Raw genomic sequence first — 22,698 nt, 5'->3', positions numbered from 1 at the left:
TTGACCCTAGGCCCTCTTGCCCGGCCTGCTGCAGGATTTAAGCAAATGAGTTCCTTCTAACTGTAAAGCCAGTTCCTAGTAACTCCCCTGAGTTGGCAGCTTCCAGGCAAATTATCAGGACTCAAAGTAAGATTTAAGGACGTAACATGGAAGGTTTGAGGACAGACTCACGTTCTTCACAGAGGCGCCCCATCCAGCCATCTGGGCAGGAGCAAGCATTGGGACGTTGGCAGATCCCTCCATTCTGACAAGGGAATCGACAGACAGCTAGAAAAGAAGCAGGATGGATCATAAACCCAGGGAATTATGGAAGGCTATTTGTTGGAAAATAGGATTCCTTACTTACATTTCATAACATTTCCTAGAGTCAAGATTTATGGAAAAGAAAACCGAACCTCAAGATTTAGTCATGGACAGATGTGAGGGCTCTCAGAAAGGGGCATAAATAAGCTTGGATAGTTCTGAGAATGTGGCTTTCAAAGTTTTAGTAATGTGAGGACTCAGAGCAGAAGGGACAGGTGGTTTAGACAGAAGGTCATCTCTTTTGGTCTGGACCAGGGGAAAAGCCTCTTCCGGAAGATCTGAGAATGCCCTTCCAAAGGTGCCCTTAATGGTCAAGAGCTCTTTGGTGCTGCTACTGTCACTGAGTGTCTTAAGATAGGCACATGGAGGAACAAGCAAGCCAGCCAGCAGACACAGCTCTCATCTGACTTCTGATCTGAAGTGGGCTGCTCTAGGAAGGTGGCACTTCCTCCGCAGCCCTCTCATTCTCTTACATCCCATGTGTTAGTGATCTCGTTTCTCACTGTTGCTTTTAGACAATTCATCTCCCTTCTCCTGCAATCACCCTTGCTTCTTTTGAGGCTCATGCCATTCATTCATTGATTTCCTCAATTCTCCCAGCCCTGATGGGTCATTAAATACTCTGGCCCTTTCACCCCCAGTCCAAATCTCACCAGGGCCCATGTGGCCACGTGGACAATGCACTCAACTGTTCGATTTTTCTTTCAGCTCTTGTTCACGAGTATAGCTCTTGACTTTCAGTTAGTATTTGTAGACTGGACCAATCATTATGGTTTGTAAGAAAGAATCCTGTTCTATTAGAAAGATGTAAATTTTAGGACCTATTGGGATGCCTTGTTATGTACCTCTTCCAATTTTGCAGAATTTTAAGCACAGAGCCTTGTTCCCTCATTCTCCCAAGAAGATTTTATGGGCTGCACACACAAAATTCATCCTTGGGTTGTCAAATTCAATCCAGCAAGTGAAGGGACAGCAGTGCTGGTGTGAGCATGGAGCACTTGTCACCAGCTTGTCACCAGTCCCCAGCATGGCCCAGGAGACCCTGGGGCTGCCCAGTACATCTTGTGTCTTACTCTCGCCATGGGGCAGGCTACCCCATCTCTGGCGGGGCTAGGGGTCTGCCCAGGATGGGAGTGGAATCTGCTCAAACGACCTGACTGTCCAAGAAGTGCCCTCAGGGCTCACGCATGACAGAGCTCCCCTAGCAGCTGGAGAATACTCTGGAAGAACACTTGGACTGAGACCCACGATCGACTCAGGAAGGGGCCGTGTGCTCGGCCAGAGTTCTATATGAAAGCTTTCGAAACTCAAACCCATAAAGTTAAGGAAAATGACATAGATGTCAAGAGAAAATTTAAAGCCAAGGAGAAGTAATAGTTCATGCATATAGCTGTTGGCCTTATCAGACTTTATTCGCATTTCCCTAGCGCTTATAGCCATTTAGATTCCCTTACCTCTGCAAACAGGAGGTGACGTCCAGGTTCCGTTCTCCAGGCAAACACTCCTTAGGGAACCCTCCAGCATGTATCCACTGTAACACGAGTAGGTGATCACGTCCCCATACTGGTAATGTACGCCTCGAGTGATCGCGTTTTCGACGTGAGTTGGCAGACCACAGGATATTTCTACGGGAAAACAGAACCACGATGAAGCGTGTGCTACTGACCCAGCTAGTGGTCGGAAGAGAACACAGTCTCTTCTCCAAGACTGGATTAATTTAAAGAGCAAAGATGAAATATAGAAAGTTGCCTTTTCACCTGTATAGTAACTAAGAGATACTAGGAACTAAAAGTATAATTTGCTGCTGTCTAGAAACAATGAGATGTGCAGGATCAAAGGTTTTGTCTTTTGATTCAAAGGCTGAACCTGAGCTGTTTTGTTGTTGTTGTTGTTTTTTCAATTTATTTATTTTTAGAAAAACATTATTCATTATTTTTTCACCACACCAAGTGCTCCATGCAAGCCGTGCCCTCTGTACCCCAATGTTTATAGCAGCAATGGCCACAGTCACCAAACTATGGAAAGAACCAAGATGGCCTTCAACGGATGAATGGATAAGGAAGATGTGGTCCATATACACTATGGAGATTATGTTGTTGTTTTTTGTTTTGTTTTTATCAAGCAAGAAGTCTCGAGGAGTCCAACAATGAGTTTTTGTGGATTTCCAAGGAGATAGCATCCAAGATAAGGTTCATGCAGGATGCTGATCAAATCAGAAGAGGAGAAGCATGAGGGTTATTTGAAATCTGTTTAGAGTAAAGTTCATGAACTGCAGTAGTGCCTATTCCATCAAGACAATGGTACTGGTGGGGCACCTGGGTGGCTCAGTTAAGCCTCTGCCTTCAACTCAGGTCATGATCCCAGGGTCCTGGGATGGAGCCCTGCATTGGGCTCTCTGCTCAGCAGGGAGCCTGCTTCCTCCTCTCTCTCTGCCTGTCTCTCTGCCTACTTGTGATCTCTGTCTGTCAAATAAATAAATAAAATCTTAAAAAAAAAAAAAAAGACCATGGTGTTGGTGCCGAAGATAGCATCCCGTAGGCAGTGGGTTCTCAAGACATGTTTGAAAAGTGAGTAAATGAGTATTTCTTTAGCCTGTCCAGACTCAGTTTACACACTTTGATGAGGTTTATGACATTCAAGGTTTTAAGGCTTCACATCAGTTTCCTTTTTTTCAAGACTGTAACCCAATGACTCTCTGCTTTCAAAATATGAGAGATTGAATGACAATCCTCTTTTAGAAGTGACATGTACTGTATATTTAAACAAAAAGCTTTCTGATGGAGGCATATTATGCCTCCATCAGAAAGGATGAATAGCCAACTTTTGTAGCAACATGGACAGGACTGGAAGAGATTATGCTGAGTGAAATAAGTGAAGCAGAGAGAGTCAAGTTTGGTTTCACTTATTTGTGGAGCATAACAAAAAGCATGGAGGACAAGGGGAGTTAGAGAGGAGAAGGGAGTTGGGGTAAATTGGAAGGGGAGGTGAATCACGAGAGACTATGGACTCTGAAAAACAATCTGAGGGGTTTGAAGTAGCGGGGGTGTGGGAGGTTGGGGGAACCAGGTGGTGGGTATTATAGAGGGCACGGATTGCATGGAGCACTGGGTGTGGTGCAAAAATAATGAATACTGCTATGCTGAAAATAAATAAATTAATTTAAAAAAAAGAAAAGAAAAAGAAAAGCTTTATAACTAATTTTGCCTCGAGAAGCCTTGGGATGACTAGAGTGAATCTGGGGTGGCTCAGCAGACAAGGCCTGGATTGGAGCTGGGATTCCGGTCAGCATCCTGTTCGTGTAAGTCTAACTTTTGGGTGACTCTCCGTGAAGTCGAAAAGGTCACTTGGTGGTCATAATACTATGAAGAACTTGTCAAAGGTATGACCGATGTGTATGATTTTTCTAAATGTTCTTTTCCTTCAAGGTGGTTACAAATGTTAATTCAGTGAGTCAGCTGTAAAAGATGTACCAATGCCTTCTGTGACTCAGAATTGGAAAGAAACCAATGAAGAAAATGCTGTTCCTTTGTTCAGACAAGGAGCAGAATGATGGACAACTTAAAAAGAGCTGGATACTCTCCTACAGGAAAGTCAAGGTGAATGTGACTGAATATACTCAGGATTATCAGGGTACAAATCACAGTGAAGGTGGCATTTGGACTGGGCCATAGCGCTGGAGTGGATCAGAGGGAAAGAGTTCCCAGGCTGGGGGAGCAGCCGGTAGAAAGGTCGCGGCAAGCTGATGGCTGGTTTCCTGAAGTGACCAAAGCACAGATCTCAGACGACCTATATGGGAATCACCTTGGATTTTTGCTGAAAATGAAACTTTCAGGAGTTTCTAGTTTGCGAGTCTGGATCTTACCCACCCTTTCCAGGTGATTCCCAAACATGAAAAATTTTAATCACTGATTTGTAAAAATAAATATTAGGATGAGAGGAAAAGAGGTAAGTTGTTGCTCATGTCCCTCAGCGAAGAGACTGTCTTCTAAGCCAGAGGCTTTCTGTGTAATAAAAAATGCAAAAGAGGGGTTGAGGAGAGCCAACAAGGGTAGAAACTGTCTCCTCTCCCAGGCAACCCCCGAGCCTCTCAAGAACACGGAGGAAGAATGAAACACGCCCACAGCGCATGTCCCTCCTCGCTCGGTGTCCCCGGCTCTGCGTGGTATGTCTCAGGATCAGGGCCCTTGGCCTGTCTCAGTTCAGGCCGCTGGTCAACGTTTATACACACGCAGTTCTTCCCATTTCGCTTGGGGTCGATTTTATAAGGCTAAACATATAGTATATATTTGCTGGAGTAAAAACCGAAATTCTAAGGCTGTGATAGGCTGCTGGTTGGCAATTCAGACACTTGGGCTGTTGGTGTATCTCCTCCTGTCAGGAGACACGGCTGGAAGAAATACACCGATTCACTGATTCTTCAAAACAAACCTGCAAGACAGGTGTTATTAACATACGAGCGACCAAAGTTTCAGAGAAGTTAGGGCACAGGCATAAGTTTTGACTTAGAAAGCTCTGAGGACAGAATTCAAACCCAGGTCTTCTCCGACTCCACCATCCCCGTGGCCTTCACACACACTTTTCTTCTTAACTGAAGGGCAAGAGTTCTGAAGATGGTCATCGCAGGCATGATATCTTCTCAGACTACGCGGCCCTGTGTCCTGCATCTGGCTAGACTCGATAACGTTTGTTAACTGCTGCAGAGGGAGTAGCTTGGACGACAAGGGAGCTGGAGGGCGGGATGTTGGGCGGGGCAGATGTTTTAAGTTACCACAAGGCAGCAAGTGATGCTGCCAGATTCTGGGTTCTCTATCAAAATGGTGCTAGCCCAGGGGTTCTCAAACTGTGGTTGCAGGACCGGCATCTGCAGCAACACCTAGAAACTTCTTTGAAATACAAATTCTCAGGCCTCATCCCAGCCTACGGAACCAGACATTCAAAGGAGGAGCCCAGGAACCTCTTTTAAACAAGTCTTCCAGGTAGTTCAAGCTTGAGAACCACTGTGGAATCATTTTTGTATGGCAAAGCATTCATAGCCTGTTAAAGGACAGTTTGGGTACTGTTGGAATATGGGAAGAATATGTATTTTGTTTTTTTAAAGTAATCTCTACATTCACCCTGGGGCTCGAGATCGTGACTCCGAGATCAAGAGCTGCATGCTCTACTGACTGAGCCAGCCAGGTGCCCTGGAAGAAAAATATATTTGAGATTTAACATTTTGCTCGTTCCTAGAAGAACACATTTTGAAAATCTGTTCAGTGAATCCTGGCCAAGTAGGTTTTAGCCTACTTCTGGAAAGTTTTCTTTTTATGTTTGGAATTCAAAGATCTTTTTAAAAAGTTTATTTATTTATTATTTTAAAAAATATTTTATTTCTTTATTTGACAGAGAGATAGAGAGTACAAGTAGGCAGAGCAGCAGGCAGAGGGAGAGGGAGTGGGAGAAGCAGGCTCTCTACTGAGCAGAGAGCCCGATGCGGGACTCGATCCCTGGGATCGTGACCTGAGCCGAAGGCTGTCTCTTAACTGACTGAGCCAGCCAGGTGCCCCATAAAGATCTATTCCTTTTTTTAAATTTTAAAAATTGTCAACACAGAAGCTGATAACCATATGACAGAGAACTCAGTATCTACATTTAAGTTACTTGATGGAAAATATCTCACAAGGATGAGAAAACGTTCCGCACTAATCAAAGGAACTGGAATCCACCTGTCCATTCACTTACTTTCACATTTGGCGCTTGTCAGTGTCCACGTCTCATCAGGGTTACAGGTAATGATGCCTTGGCCTTGGAGCAGGAAGCCTTCCCTACACTTGATGGACACGTTCTGATCAACATAAAACTCCTTTTCAGAAAGCACAGCATTCTCAGGAATCACAAAAGGAACAGGGCATGGATTTGCTGTTAAACAGAACAACAACAACAAAAATGCTTACTGATATTCTCCTTCTCTTAATTTATTCTTTAAAGCAGAGTATGATGAACCCTTTAGAGTTGGGTTCTCAGTGAGGATCATATGAGGCTTAAAAATACAGAACTTCAAACATTAAAAAAAATGTGTTTTGCAACTGCATGAAATTATTTTTAAGGATAGGATCAGATCAGATCTGAAAACCTCAAGTTAGTCCACCACTAACACCTTGTCCTAAAATTCTAAGATGGCAAATTAAATAGTTGTTTGAAATTATGGCCCAACACTGGGGAAAGAAGAGGTGTGCTAGGAATCAGTGAGTGCATTAAACACTGCCTTGGTTTTGGAATGTAGAGAATATTAAGAACGCAGATTAAATGCTTCTCTTTGTCACTTTACTTTCTTTTACTGAACATCCTTCAGAAGGATGCCCCAGAGAAGCATCAGACTTTTCTAAGTGAGCTGAATTAAACTTCAGACTCACACTACTTAAACAGGATAGTATAGCTTAAATTGTAGAGTCTGCAAGGCTTATTCATAAAAATGGGTTCATTCTGTACATCTGAAGCAAAACCAAAAAATAATTATAGCACCGGGATTTCTTAGTGCAAGTGTGTGGCACACATAACATATCTCAGCAGTTTTCTTTTTTTTTTTTTTTTAATTTTCAAAGAAGTCTGTATGAGTGAAGCAGGGATCAGCTGAATCCTAAAGACTCATTTTGTGCATTTTAATACTTTAAACATAACCAGCACTCTGTCAAATTAGATTTTTGCATGTGAATATTGTTTTTATTCTAATGTTTATAATTATCTTCATTCACTATATTTATACATATTTTATTGTATTAAAATTGCACCTTAATATATTCTTGCTTCACCCTTTTTACATCCTTAAACAAATTCCTTATACATCTGGGTCAAAATTTTTTCATTAAGCTGCATTTTTTTTTATTAGTGCCTTGGACTGCTTGTAATCATCCAAGGAATCTAATGAAAGCTGATTCTCAGACAGGATATTTCAGATAATATGAATAGATTTTTAAAAATATCCCATAGGTTAAGGTTAAGTCGATTCAGCATCTGCCTTTGGCTCAGATTGTGATCTCCGGATCCTGGGTTGGTCTGGTTCCCTGCTCAGTGAGGAGTTTGCTTTTCCCTCTTCCTCTGCTCCTCCACCTGCTCATGCTCTCTCTCTGTCTCACTCTCTCTCAAATAAATAAATAAAATCTTTAAAAAATACCCCATAGTATTTGGTTTGGAGATGCACAGATTGCTTTCTCTGGGCCAGTCTCACTCAGTGGAGTTTTCTCTGTGTTTAGACATTTGGGAAACTAATCACAAAACGGAAGCTGACAAAACCTCTAGAGTCAACACACACGTTTGCAAACAGGAAGTGGGTGGCTCCAAGCTCCATGTTCCGTGCAGTATGCCTCAGGTGCCCCTTCAAGGCTGTACCCTCTGTTGCAGGAATACAGTACCCGTGGGCCAGTTGTGGTGTTTTCAACTTCAGCTTCCCCATTCAGAAACTCAAGTGGAGCTTCACAACTGGTCTCTAGAAAGAAAAACCAAAGCTTCGTATTAAATGCTTCTTCCAATTGTCTTTCCTTCCTCTGCTGCAATTGCTACTCAGTGCATCACAGAAAATATTGAAGCCTATCTTCAATCCTTGTGTGAGACACAAGGATACGCTTGAAAAATCCCAGCATGTATAAGTTTTCCTTTAGGCATGTGGGCAATTAAAGATTGGTATTTTCCTGTTGACTCTATTTATCTTTATATATATTGTCACTTTTTGTAGTTAATAATGCTGGGGGTATAAATGAGCAAATTCTCTCTGACCAAATGAATCGGAATCTCTGTGTTGTGGCCTAACTTCTGGTATTAGAAGCTCCCCATATGATTTCCAGTGCTCACTCAGGGTTTGAGAGCCAGTGGATTTGATGCTAACTGACTCCTCCCGGCTTCAGCCAGCCTGGTAAGGACTCCGTACACCGGGACCATGGATCTTGGAATTACCTGGGAGCTTTAAAAATATATAGATGTGGCTTCCCACCCCAGAGATTCTGACTTAACTGATTTATCTGGGCAAGGGATTTTTCAAAGCTCCGTAGGATGCTCCAGTGTGCCAAAGGCTAAAAGCCATCAGTCCAAGGCAATGTTCCTAGACTGATGTGCATGGAAATCATGGAGGGAGGGCGCCTGGTTGGCTCAGCTGGTTGGGCATCTACCTTTAGCTCTAGTCATGATCCTGGAATCCCAGGATTGTGTCCCACATTGGGCTCCCTGCTCAGTGGGGGGTCTGCTTCTCCCTCTGACCTTCACCCAACTCTCTCTTGCTCTTTCTCTCGCATAAATAAATAAAATCTAAAAAAAAAAATCATTTAGGGATATTGTTAAAATGCAAATCCTATTCTGCGCTGTGGGATTTTTTTCTTTTTCTTTCTAAATTATTAAACACATGGCACAAGTTCTTTGTAGAAAATTAGAAAACACAAATAAGCAAAAAGAAAATAATAGTTTTAATGCCACCACTCAGGGATAAAACTTGATATTTTAATATATTTTATTATACATTTTCCTGAGCCTTATAAAAATTACAAATATTTCTGAGGGGAAAAAGTGCTCATACTGAGCAACCTGATTTGAAAGATTCCTATATTATTTACTAAATTATTACCTACACTGACCTCTGTATCTATCAGTGAACAGACTTCCCTGAAAACAGGTTGATACAGATACTACTATATTTGATTTTTGACAATTTAGAAAGAAAATGAAAAAACCCCACAGATAAAAGAATAGGATTTGTATAGGGGGGCTTGGGTGGTGAGTTGGTTGAGTATCCAGCCCTTGGTTTCAGTCAGGTTGTGATCTAAGGGTCCTGAGATCGTGTCCTGCACTGGGCTCTGTGCTCAGTGAGGTACCTGCTGGAGATTCTCTCTCCTTCTCCCTCTGTGCCTCCTCCTCATGCACCTGTTTTCTCTCTCTTTCTCTTTCAAATAAGTAAATCTTAAAAAAAAAAAAAAAAAGAGAGAATAGGGGCGTCTGGGTGGCTCAGTGGGTTAAAGCCACTGCCTTTGGTTCAGGTAATGATCCCAGGGTCCAGGGATGGAGCCCTGCATCATGCTCTCTGCTCAGCAGGGAGCCTGCTTCCTCCTCTCTCTCTCTGCCTACCTCTCTGCCTACTTGTGATCTCTGTCAAAAAAAAGTCTGTAAGTCTACAAAGTCTGTAAGTCTCTAAATCATAAGAAAGAGAAAATAAATTTCTAGTACCATACTGTATTTATTGAAACAAACCACACGTAAGTGGACATGCCCAGTTCAAACCTGGGTTTTTATGGGGTCGACTATACATTTTCTCTGGCAGAGGAATCATATGAACCATGTGCTGGGAATAAACTCATATGAATTAACTCATGTCTTGCTAAATAAATTTGGGTTTTCTCATTAAATGAGTTAATACAAAATTCCACAACTATTCATTTACTTGGCAGATGCAACATCACTTTAAAAGACTGTCAGTACTGTCTAGTACCATCACCAAAAAGCAGAAGGGCTAAGCCTTCTAATTTATAATTATTTGTGGGGGGGGAACCCACAAAAAGAATGCAAATAAATTCAATAGTTAACTAATTTCTAACAAAGTGTTTGCCACTCCGGAGTCAGTAATCTTGTGCTCTATGCCACTTCAGTCATTAAGTGTTTGTTGACCTTGTTGTTGTTTGGTGACCTTGAGTGAAATCCTATCTAAGAGTCTCACACAGTTTGTAGAGATGATTAAAAAAATTTTTTTTTAAATTGAAACACTGATTTATAAAGGAAATGTGGCCACACTGTTACTATGAGGCATCAGTATTGTCTTTGGGACTGCTAAATGTCACGTGACTTACTTTTACACCTTGCTACCTCTCCACTCCACATTCTGTTCTTCTGACAAACGCGTTCCTTGTTCCCCTGTAAATCAATGAGGAAAAAAAAAAAAAGATTATTTCCAGGATTATACCTTAATGATGGAAAGATAATAAGGGAATGCAAAGTAATCATAGCTATAAGCCAGAATCTCCCAGCACTGGAATGCTAAATGATTTCATTAAGTAAATATGGTTTAAGGATGAGGCTTAGACTTTTTTTTTTAAAGATAGAGATCACAAGTAGGCAGAGAGGCAGGCAGAGAGAGAGAGAGGAGGAAGCAGGCTCCCTGCTGAGCAGAGAGCCCAATGCGGGGCTCGATCCCAGGACCCTGGGATCATGACCCAAGCCGAAGGCAAAGGCTTTAACCCACAGAATCACCCAGGCGCCACAAGGCTTAGACTTTCAAAAATGCTTTCACCAGTTTACTTCAAAATTCATACCTGGGCTGACCAGTGTAATTAATTTGTTTCACTTTCTATTCAAGTGACAACTGATTATAACCAATAGCAAAGATTGATGAGAAATGTGTCTGAAATGTCAAGGAGGTCTACTTGTTGAGTAAATTTTAAAAATATTTTGAATTGAATTTAGTTTTCAATACCTGAGAGGTACAGCAAAGAATGGGAATTGGTTTTTTTATACCCTTGCATGTGAAACAAGTCAAGGTATCTTACTGGTATGAGGACTGAATTTTTTGACAATGTAACTTATCCATTAAAGATAAACTTAACCTATTAAGGGCCCAAGCATCTAAAATTTTAAATACTTGGAATAAAAATCTTCTTAAACATTACTTCCATGCCTTCTGAAATAAAGTTAAATAAATAGAATTTACTTGAAAAATTATTTATAATCATTATTCTGAATATATTTTTGTACATTCTCAATATCTCATAGCCCTTGATGGCTCTATAGGCTGTTGGTTCCCTATAGTTATTATAGGCATATATGAGCTAAGATTAATTCTCTTTGACTTCTGGATATAATTTTTATGAGTCTTTGTTTCTTCCTTCATTGTTGTTTATCTCTTACTATAATCATCAGTGTTCTTAAATAGTCAGGGAGCTGGCTTTAATGGCTTGTTATATACTTCCTCAAAATTAGGTAAAACCAAAAGAGAGGCAATAGCTCTTTCTCAGATCTTACTAATGTAGAACACAGCTTCAAGATAATTTGATATCAAATTCAAGATAATTTGATGTCCAAATTTGGATAATTTGATATCCAAAGGGCTCTGAGTAATGAAGAAATAGGTAACAAAATCTTTGTGCATATATTGATTTAGAATCAAGCCCCTTAATGCATTACTTAGACACTAATCCTTTTAAACATGTATTATAAGATTTTACTTTATTTATTATTTTATAGTAGATAAGGAATTTAAAGCATGGAGAAGAACTCAAGCAAAATATAAAAAGAGAAATAAAAGTAACAAACTCCCAAATAGCCACAACCCACCTCATAGGATTAATTTGAGGCCAAACTTGTTTCATCTAAGCCCTATCTCCTTCCTAAGAAGGCACATTATTTTGAAGCAAATCCCAGACATCAAATCATTTACCCGTAATTATTTCAGTACAAATCTCTAAAAGATGAGGGCTCTTAAAACTATAACCACAACAACCAATAACACTATCATAGCTTATAAGTAACAGTTCTTTAATATTAATAACAATCTGATTAGTGGTCAATTTCCAACTGTTGCATAAACTTTATAATTTATTGCTTTATGGTTCACTTGAATCCAGACCAAAATAAGGTCTACATGGTTTATGTACCTTTTTAAAATATAGGTTCCTTCTATTTCTTCACCTCTTACCCTGTCAACTTATTTGTTTCAGAAGCTGGAAAACTGGGTCACTTGTTCTGTAACTATTTCTACAGACAGAATTTTGCTGATTGCCTCATTATGGTATCTCTTACCACTTTTTCTTCTTTTTGACAAGACTTTTTCATATAATGTGTTCTTCCACCCAGAGGCACATAATCTCTGGTTGCCTCTATTTTTTTTCTAACACCAGTAGCCACAATGATGATGGCCTAAATCCACTAGACCATAAGAGTTGCAAACTCTGAGATTTAAGTTCTATCACTTATTGACTGAAATACTTCTATAAATGAAACTTCCGTTCATTTACTATTGGTTTTCTTATCATTCAGTTAGCATGGAAAAGACAATTCTTCCCCTTTCATTGTCTGTTTTCAAAATCATGAATTTGGTCATGAGCGTCCTCTAATAGTTACCAACTAATTTTCTTGTGTCTTTATGAGTCTACTATTGTTCATGACAGATTTGATGGGTTTAGTCCATTAAAGTTATTGCCTTACTGAAGCCCAGATGATCTCATTTTGGCCTGTGGGAACCTCACCCAGTTGGCCTCCAAGTCTTTTTAATACATAGTCTTTGCGATTCCCTAATATCTAACATGACAAACTTTTCTAGGTTAATCTTTTACATTTCATCTCCCACAACTGGCACTGGTTGTTTCTGCAAGTAACTAAACATTAATATTTTTTAGAAGTTTCTAAGATGATTCTAACAGATATCTTAGAATGAGAACTATTCTATAGTACTTCTCTAAATTTTGTAGTTAACACTAGGATATTCCCCCAAACTTTTAAGGTAAGTTATCTACTTCCTCAAATTTAATGACCCATCTATTTATTAAATATTAAATTTAAATTCATAAGTTTAAATTTTATACCACTTTACTTCTTAACAAATTGTAAGATTAGTACTCTCACATGAAAAAATAAATTTTAAAAACAGAAAAACTCCAACTGCAATCAACCATTACATTATCATACTTTTTTTTTAAATCTTCTGGAGAAATGAAATAAGATCTACGTAAGTCTAGTTCCAGCTTTCGTGGATCTATCTTATGACAATTCTCTGAATGCATGGTCAAAAAATAGTGGACTGTACTATACAAATTTAACAAATAATGCAATGAATACTTCTGCAAAACCCACATTTAAATACCACAACAATAAAAACAGTAAGTTTCCTGAAAAATCAGATGACAATGTTAGGAAATATAAGCAAGCCTCCTAAATTTGAAGTTTGATGATAAGATTTATGCTTCAGCAAAACTGATTCCAGATAGGAGGGAGGATGGCTGTGGAGTAGGGGGACCCTAGACTTGCCTCAACCCACAAATACAACTAGATAAATATCAAATCATACTAAATACTCCCCAAATCAACTTGGAACACTGGCAGAACAAATTCCACAACTAAAGGTACATAAGAGGCCACAACAAAGAGGCAGGAAGTGCAGAGATGTGTTTTGGGAGAGACTAAGATCAGGCCACTGCAGTGGGGAGGGAGCTGCAACAGCAGAGAAGGGTAAGAGACAGACCAGCACACAGGGGAGCACATGGATGAATCCCCACAGCAATTGGCTTGGAAAGCAAAAGGGCTTGAATTTCATGAGTTCTGGCAGGCTTAAAGCCTAGAATTTTAAAGATCGGTGTGCTTGGCTCTGGAGGAGCTTGGAGGACATTGGGGTGTTCTTGGAGAGAAGACAGGCAAACATCTCCAGAATGACATACAGCATAGACACAGTGATTTGAAGAATGCCTGGGACACACAGTGTTGCTCATCCCAGAGTGTGTCTCAGAGACACAGCATTCACGGAGAGCCCCTTCTGGGAACAAAGAAATTGGCAGGTACCATTTCCCTCTCCCACTCCTAAGCAGAAGCACAGGGCTACCTGTAGGCACCACCACAGTGCCAACACTTACTACCTAACTTACTTACACCAACCCTGCCATCTCACACTTCAGAACAACCCCCCTTTCCAGTCACACTTGCTTCAGTCACAGGGCAATGGGCCCCCTACTCCAGAAGACCAGCTTAAAAACCTGCCAGCACTGTACTTCTGACCTGGGAGTTTTGCAAGGGCTCAGTGCTGGTGGTGGTGGTGACAGGTCTCATTTCACAAATGGACCAGAGCAGACCTAGTTAAAATGCACCACATTTAGGCCAGGGACAAACACTGCCCACGACTGGCAGAGAGAACCTCTGCAGACCACTGGCCTGAAGGAAAAAGCGCCGGGGCACAAAAGCAGAGCACACACAAGACACACTTCATTTTGTCCTAAATGAAAGTACAGGACAAGGTCACATCCAAAGATCTAAGCAAAACAGATATAAGTAACATGCCTGATGGAGAATTTAAAGCAATGATCATAAGGATACTCACTAGACTTGACAAAAGAATGGACGACATCAGTGAGACCATTAAAAAAGAGATAAGGAATAACATAGCAGAGATAAAGTGCTCAATAAACAAAATGAACAAAATGCTTAATAGAAGTAACTGCACACTGGAAGAAGCAGAGGAAAGAAATAATGACACAGAAGACAGAGTAATGGAAAGTAATCAAGCTGAACAATAGAAAAAAGAATTATGCAAAATGAGAACAGATTTAGGGAACTCAGTGACTACATCAAACATAATAACATTTGTATTACAATCCCAGAAGAAGAGAGAGAAAGGGTGGTAGAGTATTTATTTGAAGAAATAATAGCTGAGAACGTTCCTAAATCTGGAGACAGAAACAGATATCCAGATCTAGGAGGTACAGAGAATTCCCAACAAAATCAACAAAAGCAGATATACACCAAGACACTTTGTGACTAAAATGGCAAATACAGTGAGAAAGAAAAATATTAAAAGCAGCAAGACAAAAGAAGACAGTTCTATACAAAGGAAACCCTATATGACTAACAGTGGATTTTTTTTCAATAGAAACTTTCCAAGCCAGACGGGAACTGAAAGATGTATTCAAAGTGCTGAGGAAAAAAATCTATAGCTGAGAACACTCTATCCAGTAAGGCTATCACGGAGAGTAGTAGGAGAGATAAAGAGTTTCCCAGGCAAACAAAAACTAAAGGATTTCATGGCCATTAAACCAGCCTTGCAAGAAATATAAAAGGGAACTCTTTCAGTGGAAAGGATAGACCAAAAATGACATAATGAATGTAGGAAACACAAAGCAATAAAAATGAATATTTTTTTGAAAAATCAATCAAGTAACTCACAAAATAAAAGGATGTAAAATATGACACCATATACCTAAAATGTGAGGAGGTGAGGAGGAAAGAATGGGTTCAAACTTAGATATCTATCAACTTAATTTAGACTGCTATATGCAGAAGATGTTATATACAAACCTAATGGTAACCACAAATCAAAAACCACTAATAAATATGCAAAGAATGAAGAGAAAGAAATCCAAATGTATTGCTAAAGAAAATCAGCAAAATATGAGAGTATTAGATAAGAAAGGATCAGAGAAAAACTTCAGAAACAACCACAAACAAGTAATAAAATGGCAATAAATACATATCTATAATGATTATTTTGAAAGTAAATGGACTAAAAGCTCCAATCAAAAGACATAGGGTGACAGAATGGATAAAAAACCAAGACCCATCTATATACTGCCAACAAGAGATTCATTTTAGACCTAAAGATACCTGCAGGTTGAGAGTAAGGAGATGGAGAAACATCTCTCATGCACCTGCATATCAAAAGAAAGCCAGAGTACCAATATTTATATAAGAAAAAAAACCCTAACCAGACTTATCAAAAAAGAAAAGAGAAAGGACTGAAATAAATAAAATAATAAATGAGAGAAGTTACAAACAACAACACAGAAATATAATTAGGATATTATGAAAAATGTTGGATGTAGAGATTAGTTAAAAATAAAAATCTTTTTAAAAAAAGCTCTTGTACAGTGAACGAAACAATCAACAAAACTAAAAGACACCCTATGGAATGGGAGAAGATATTTGCAAATGACGTATCTAATAAAGGGTTAGTATCCAAAATATATAAAGAACTCAACACCCAAAAAACAAATAATTCAATTAAAAATGGGCAGAAGACATGAACAGGTATTTCTCCATAGAAGACATACAGATGGACAACAGACACATGAAAAGATGTTCAATATCATTCATCACCAGGAAAATACAAATCAAAACCACAAGGAAATATCATCTCACACCTGCCAGAATAGCTAAAATAAAAAACACAAGAAACAACAAGCATGGGTGAGTATGTGGAGAATAAAGAACCCTCTTGCACTGTTGGTGGAAAGGCAAACTGGTGCAGCCACTCTAGAAAATGTTATGGAGGTTCCTCAAAAAGTTGAAAGTAGAACCACCCTACTATCCAGCAATCACACTACTGGGTATTTACCCTAAGAGCAAAGAACACTAATTCAAAGGGGTATATATCCCTACATTTATTGTAGTATTATTTACAATAGCTAAGACATGGCGGTAGCCCAAGTATCTATTAATTGATGAATGGATAAAGATGTGGTGTATATTACAATGGAGTATTATTCAGTCATAAAAAAGAATGAAATCCTGCCATTTGCAATGACATGGGTGCTAAGTGAAATAAGTCAGTCACAGAAAGACACATACCATATGATTTTACTCATATGTGGAATTTAAGAAACAAATGAACAAAGGGGAAAACAGAGAGAGAGAGAGAAACTAACCAAGAAGGAAGAGACTCTTAACTATAGATAACAAACTGATGGTTACCAGAGGGGAGGTAGGTGGAGGGATGGGTTAAATAGGTGATGGGGGTTAAGGGGGGGCACTCATCATGATGATCATTGGGTGATTAAAAAACAACAGGGGCACCTGGGTGGCTCAGTGGGTTAAAACCTCTGCCTTCAGCTCAGGTCATGATCTCAGGGTCCTGGGATCGAGCCCTGCATGAGGCTCTCTGCTCAGTGGGCAGCCTCCTCCTTCCTCTCTCTCTGTCTGCCTCTCTGCCTACTTGTGATCTCTCTGTGTCAAATAAATAAATTTAAAAAAATAAAATAAAAAATAAAAAACAACAACAAAAACTAAAAAAAAAAAAAAAAAAAAAAAAAAATCAACTGCTGCATTCCCACCAAAGTAAATAGGGAGACACAGGTTTTGTTGACGGGGTTTTAATATTACAAACCAGGAGTGGTCTTGAGACATAACTTGGTATTTGGTCAGAACTGCTCTGAGGATTTTCAGGCCACACTTGTCATACAGCAACCTGGCATTTCAACCAACAACCCTCCAAGGTATTTAAACGCAGTTTGAGGAAGTCTTAGTTTGCATACCTGAATGCCTATGGTCAGCTCCCCACAGTGACAGATGGACTGCCCTGTTACACAGTAGGATTAACAGGAGGTCAAAACACAGGTTTAAATGGCCAACTAAAGTAACAGTATCAGCCTTGTGGCTGGTATTCCAGCTTCCTCTTTTTTCTCATGGCCTTGATTTTTTGAATTTGAGACTTTTAAAAAAAATTTTATTATTCCCATGTTCCAAGATTCATTGTTTATGTACCACACCCAGTGCTCCATGCACTTGGTGCCTACCTTAATACCTACCACCAGGCTCACCCAACCCCCCATCCCTCTCCCTTTCAAAACCTTCAGTTTGTTTCTCAGAGTCCAGAGTCTGTCATGCTTCATCTCCCACTCTGATTTCCCCCAATTCCCTTTTCTTTTCCTTCTCTTAATGTCCTCCATGTTATTCCTTATGCTCCATAAGGAAGTGAAACCATAGGATAATTGACTTTCTCTGCTTGACTTATTTCACTTAGCAAAATCTCCAGTCCCATCCATGTTGATATGAAAGTTGGGTATTCATTCTTTCTGATGGCTGTGTAATATTCCATTGTATATATGGACCATGTCTTCTTTATCCACTTGTTTGTTGAAGGGCATCTTGGCTCGTTCCACAGTTTGGTGATTGTGACCATTGCTGCTGTGAACATTGGGGTACATATGGCCCTTCTTTTTACTAGATCTGTATCTTGGGAGATTCCTCAAAAAATTAAAATAGAGCTGCCCTATAACCTTGCAATAGCACTACTGGGTATTTACCTCAAAGATACAGATGTAGAGACTTGCTTTGTTTTTTAAAATTGTAAGTCACTTTAAATATTTCTTGGAAAGTGTCAGGATATATGGTAACAAAGTATAAAAAGTCTTATAAAAAAGACCAAAATCAGTGAAACACATTGGTGTTAATACTAAAAATGTTCCCAAGTATATTGGAAAAACAAATTAATTCTAGTTAACCAATGTATTCACTTACCTCTAATTCATAGCCAGGTTCACACTGATAAATAATTGTGCTTCCAAAGCTGTATTTACTGCCAAACACAAACCCATGTTCTGGACTTTCAGGTTTCCCACAAGAGACTGGGCTGCAGGATTCATCAGAAAACTGTGGCTTCCAGGTGCCATCAAGCTAAATAACAAATGACAGATGAGAAGTTACATTTAGGAGTTAATACATATGGATGAAGAAACTTATAAATATTGGCATAGAAGAATAATCCCCGGGGCGCCTGGGTGGCTCAGTGGTTAAGCCGCTGCCTTCGGCTCAGGTCATGATCTCAGGGTCCTGGGATCGAGTCCCGCATCGGGCTCTCTGCTCAGCAGGGAGCCCGCTTCCCCCTCTCTCTCTGCCTGCCTCTCCATCTACTTGTGATTTCTCTCTGTCAAATAAATAAATAAAATCTTTAAAAAAAAAAAAAAAGAATAATCCCCAATATGATGGTCCAAAGAACGTAGAATTTGATAGAATTTGGTTCTACTTCTGCTGTGTATTATCTGTGGCCTTAAAAGCACACATTAAATATTAGATGGCCTTCCTAGTTATTGCTGAACAATCTTAGACATTTCTCAAAAACATAAAATAAGCATTTTCTTCCTAATAGAATCCTTTAAAAATCAGGAACACCAAAAAGTATGTTTTCATTATGATGAAGGAGGACTGGAAAGTTGACACAAATATTCCAAGACTGACACCAATGCATCCTTACATTTCATTTCACTCCCCTCCTCCCAACCCCACCACAGTCAGAGTTAACATCTTTCAGCATCTTTCTATTTGGGTGAAAGTGAGGCATACCCAGATGTTTCCCTTGGAGACTATTATTCTCTTGTTAATATATATTTTTTGTTTTCTTTGAGAAAATACTGCATGAGCTGGATAACAGTCTAAAACCGGACAATTACTCCACATATAAGGCAGAATTAATTTTACATATGTGTCTGTCTCATAACTAAGCACTTCCCTAATGTCAGAAATTCAGGTTGTATCTAATTTTTCAATTCTGTGAATAATGCTTCAATAAACATATCTTTCTGCATAAATTATTCTGGGCATTACTATTCACTTTTGAAAACTATATAGTATTGGTTTCTTTTGATATATCTGGGATCTGTTTTGACACATTTTAGTGTTTCCCTGTAATGGTTAATTCACTATATTAGAATAATTTGTTTAGTAATGATTCCTTTCTCCATGGACTGTGATGATTCCTTTATCAGGATGTACTTTTGGTTTATTTCTTCCATTCCACTCAATTTCCTCTCTGCTGAATCTACACATCACACTGATAGGACATTTGTAATTCTGTAATATGTCCTAATCTCGGGAAGGGCTGGATCTCCTTCATTCTTCAAAATTCACATTGATCTTCTCATCCATTTATTTGTTCTATGAAGTACAGAATCAATTTGTTGTATCAAAATAAAATATTTCTAGGCGCTGAACATAGTTATGGACAATTTCTACATTTAAACACTTAGAAAGGGTCTAGTCTATCTTTCAGACCAAAATTCAACCCAAGACTCAGTTGTGTGAGGGTGAGGGGTCATACCTTACGTGGAGAAAGTAATAAGGGTTGTCAAAAATAAATTACTGACTCCGAAAACAACAACCCCCCACACACAAAATATAGTCACCAATACGTCAGGGTCCTACAGGGAACATGGAGAAGCACCCAGTTATCCACATACCCAACCTGGAAAAACTCTGGGAAAGCACTGAATTAATTCCCTAAGCATGGTGGGACAAACTTCTTGTAAGCTTATTTCAAACAGCTCAGGGTCTGTGAAAAAGTTGCCCCTAAGACTGCTTCAGTGCTTAATCTAGAAGGGGCCATCTGGAAAGATACCAATTTTGAGAGTGTGGTAACTCTGACAGTCATCTGACCTGCTTCCTGCGATGTTCCTGTTTTTAGGTTTGGTAGTAATGAATCATTGAGTATGCATGATTTATAAATGGAAAACTGGGAAGACTTTGAAATAGTTCTTGAGCCCCTACTAAACGTCAGGCACGCGCTAGATGCTTTACAAACATTCAATAATTTAATCCTTCCAATTACAGATTTACAAATAAAGGGGGTGGGGGGAACAGGTCGTCAGAGAACCTGTTAATATCTGAGCTGGAGTTCAAAGGAATGTTGAAGGCAAAGTCATTTCTTTGCCATGCAGCATGTCCCGGCTTTCACCTCCTCACTGTCCCAACTCTAGCAATGGAAGAACATACTGATAACTCATTTTATTTTTCTTTCTCTGGTTTGTCTTACAGAAGCTCGGAGAAGGGGATGTGCTAGGGGTAGCTGCTCTCTATGGTGCTGGTCTAGGCATTTCCCCCGTTTACTCCCTAGTTTCTCATTCTGACCATACAAGACACATATTACTAGACACCTTTTTTCAAGTAAGGAAACTGAAGCTCAGACATTTTAACTGACTTTCTTAAAGTCACACAAGTAGTAGGTGGCAGAGATAGGATTTGACTCTAAAGTTGCTGTCTGTTTCTGCAACCTCTGGTTTTTCTACTAAAACTGCAAACAGTTGGTCTCAGTCAAGGCTCATCTCCCACACAAGGACACTTTACCACATTTATGTGTAGACTTGTGGCTAATTTTCCATGAATATTTTGTTATAGATATCTTAACATTTTATTTCACTTTGGCACTTTTCACCTACTCCTGGCATTTTCGTAGTTTACAAATGGAGCTATTGAAAAGGAAGATATGTTTTAAAATCTTTCTACCATAAAGCTCCTCAAATTCTTGACACAGCTAGAAACTTGACTTTTTTTTTCCTTTTCAGGATAGCAAGATATTGCTGTTGACACACACACACATTTAATATATATAAATGAGGTACAGGTACACGTTCTAGGACAGAGAATCTTACCTGACACGTTGATATGTTAACTCCCTCATAGATATACCCTTCTGCACATGACACAGAAATTTGCTTATTCACACTGAAATCATCCCCATGAACACGTATATGTGTTATATTTGCTGGAAGAGGGCATTTTTTAGGGCTGCAGGAGATTTCCTCAGGAAACCAATGACCATCTTTCTGACAGGTGAATGTGTCTACATCTGTATCCATCACATACCCTTCCAGACATCTGCAATGGAAAAAGCAAAATAAGCACCTTAAAGAGAGTACAATACCGTTGGTGACTTCTTGGGTTTAAGATGCTGTTACAAAGCTCAGTAGACATTTTATATGATATATTGAAAGTGATTTGAATGACAAGGGAATGGGATTGCCATGCTAAAAGACCGACAGAACAATGACAAGCTGATCAGTCCCTTGCTGTCCACATTAAGGATGAGCCAAGCCTAAAGTTGATTTAAATGTTGCTGACGTTATTTACCCTTGTTGTGGACAATTTCAACGTTGAATTCACTTTTATTCTGAAAAGACCTAACAGTTCAAAACATTCTAAACAAAGCACAACACAGACTCAGATACTAGTTAAGAATATAATATTTACTGAGAATCTACTTTGTGCCAAGCACTGTTCTAAGTCCTTTACATAGGGTATTTCTTTAAATCTTGAGTAGTCGATATTATAATGTAACAACAGTACTGGTGTTCAAACTCCAATCAGCCTGGCTCCACAGTACCCTATGATTTATAAAATTTGGATTTATTTATCCAGCAAATGTTTACATAGCACTTATTAAATTCTAGTCACTGTTCTAAGTGCCCTGCAAATATTAATCCATTTAATTCTCATGACAACCCTATGAGTAGGTATGATTATCTTCACTCCCATTTGGCAGATGGTGAAACTGACATCAGAGAGACTAAACTTCCCCAGGAAGTGACAGAGCTGAGGTTCCGGCCTAGGGACTCTGGTTCTCAAGTCCATGCTTTCGCTACTATGCTACACTGCCTTTTAAATTAAACCATTTAGCTAATTAACATTTATTAGGTGGATTTTTTTTTAATTTCACAAATCACCAGGTTAGACAGGAGTCACAGGTTTTGCAAACTTGTAATCTGTTTACTACATGTAAAGATCTGAAACATAATCAACACATGACAAGGCATAATAAATGGGGGGAGCTCTTGAGAAGCAGGTGATACTGTGATTTTTCAAGGTATCTCACACATCAACATCTGAAGACACAATTGAAAATGTGTTTCAAAAACGAGCGATAATTTTTGTTTTTCTCCTCTGTGCATGATCAACTACTCGTCAGCTTTCTTACCACTGATGATACTCCCTTGGGTCTCCTCCTTACTGCAATTAGGAGAGAAAAAAGGAGGGGCTAAAATGTCCACAATAGACATGTTTAAGAAGAGTGACTGAATTATTAAAATCTTAGAATCCAATATGTAAAGGATAATCCATAACTCCTTCACAGACATGAAAAAAATCTAAATTGATTTAGAGGGTTGAGCTATCTTATGGGCATTTATTCCAATAAAAATTTAATTG

The 22,698-nt window shown here is 39.2% G+C and overlaps 1 protein-coding gene across 3 annotated transcripts in view; it reads right to left on the bottom strand.

Annotated features, from left to right (window-relative positions):
• The window catches only part of SVEP1 (sushi, von Willebrand factor type A, EGF and pentraxin domain containing 1), a 179,725-nt gene that overhangs the window by 11,519 nt on the left and 145,508 nt on the right, over positions 1 to 22,698 (bottom strand). For all 3 annotated transcript variants that reach the window (XM_044265156.1, XM_044265157.1, XM_044265158.1), the window contains 7 exons: positions 21,147 to 21,372; positions 18,244 to 18,399; positions 10,104 to 10,167; positions 7,592 to 7,765; positions 6,025 to 6,201; positions 1,758 to 1,928; positions 172 to 267 (listed from right to left, as the gene is read on the bottom strand). In XM_044265156.1, coding sequence (XP_044121091.1) covers positions 172 to 267; positions 1,758 to 1,928; positions 6,025 to 6,201; positions 7,592 to 7,765; positions 10,104 to 10,167; positions 18,244 to 18,399; positions 21,147 to 21,372 — 1,064 coding nt within the window. The remainder of the gene's footprint in view (positions 1 to 171; positions 268 to 1,757; positions 1,929 to 6,024; positions 6,202 to 7,591; positions 7,766 to 10,103; positions 10,168 to 18,243; positions 18,400 to 21,146; positions 21,373 to 22,698) is intronic.

Source organism: Neovison vison, chromosome 9, assembly GCF_020171115.1.
Source record: "Neovison vison isolate M4711 chromosome 9, ASM_NN_V1, whole genome shotgun sequence".
Classification (NCBI taxonomy): Eukaryota; Metazoa; Chordata; class Mammalia; order Carnivora; family Mustelidae; genus Neogale; species Neogale vison.
Note: the sequence above shows the minus strand (reverse complement) of the source record. Positions and strands in the feature narration are given on the sequence as shown.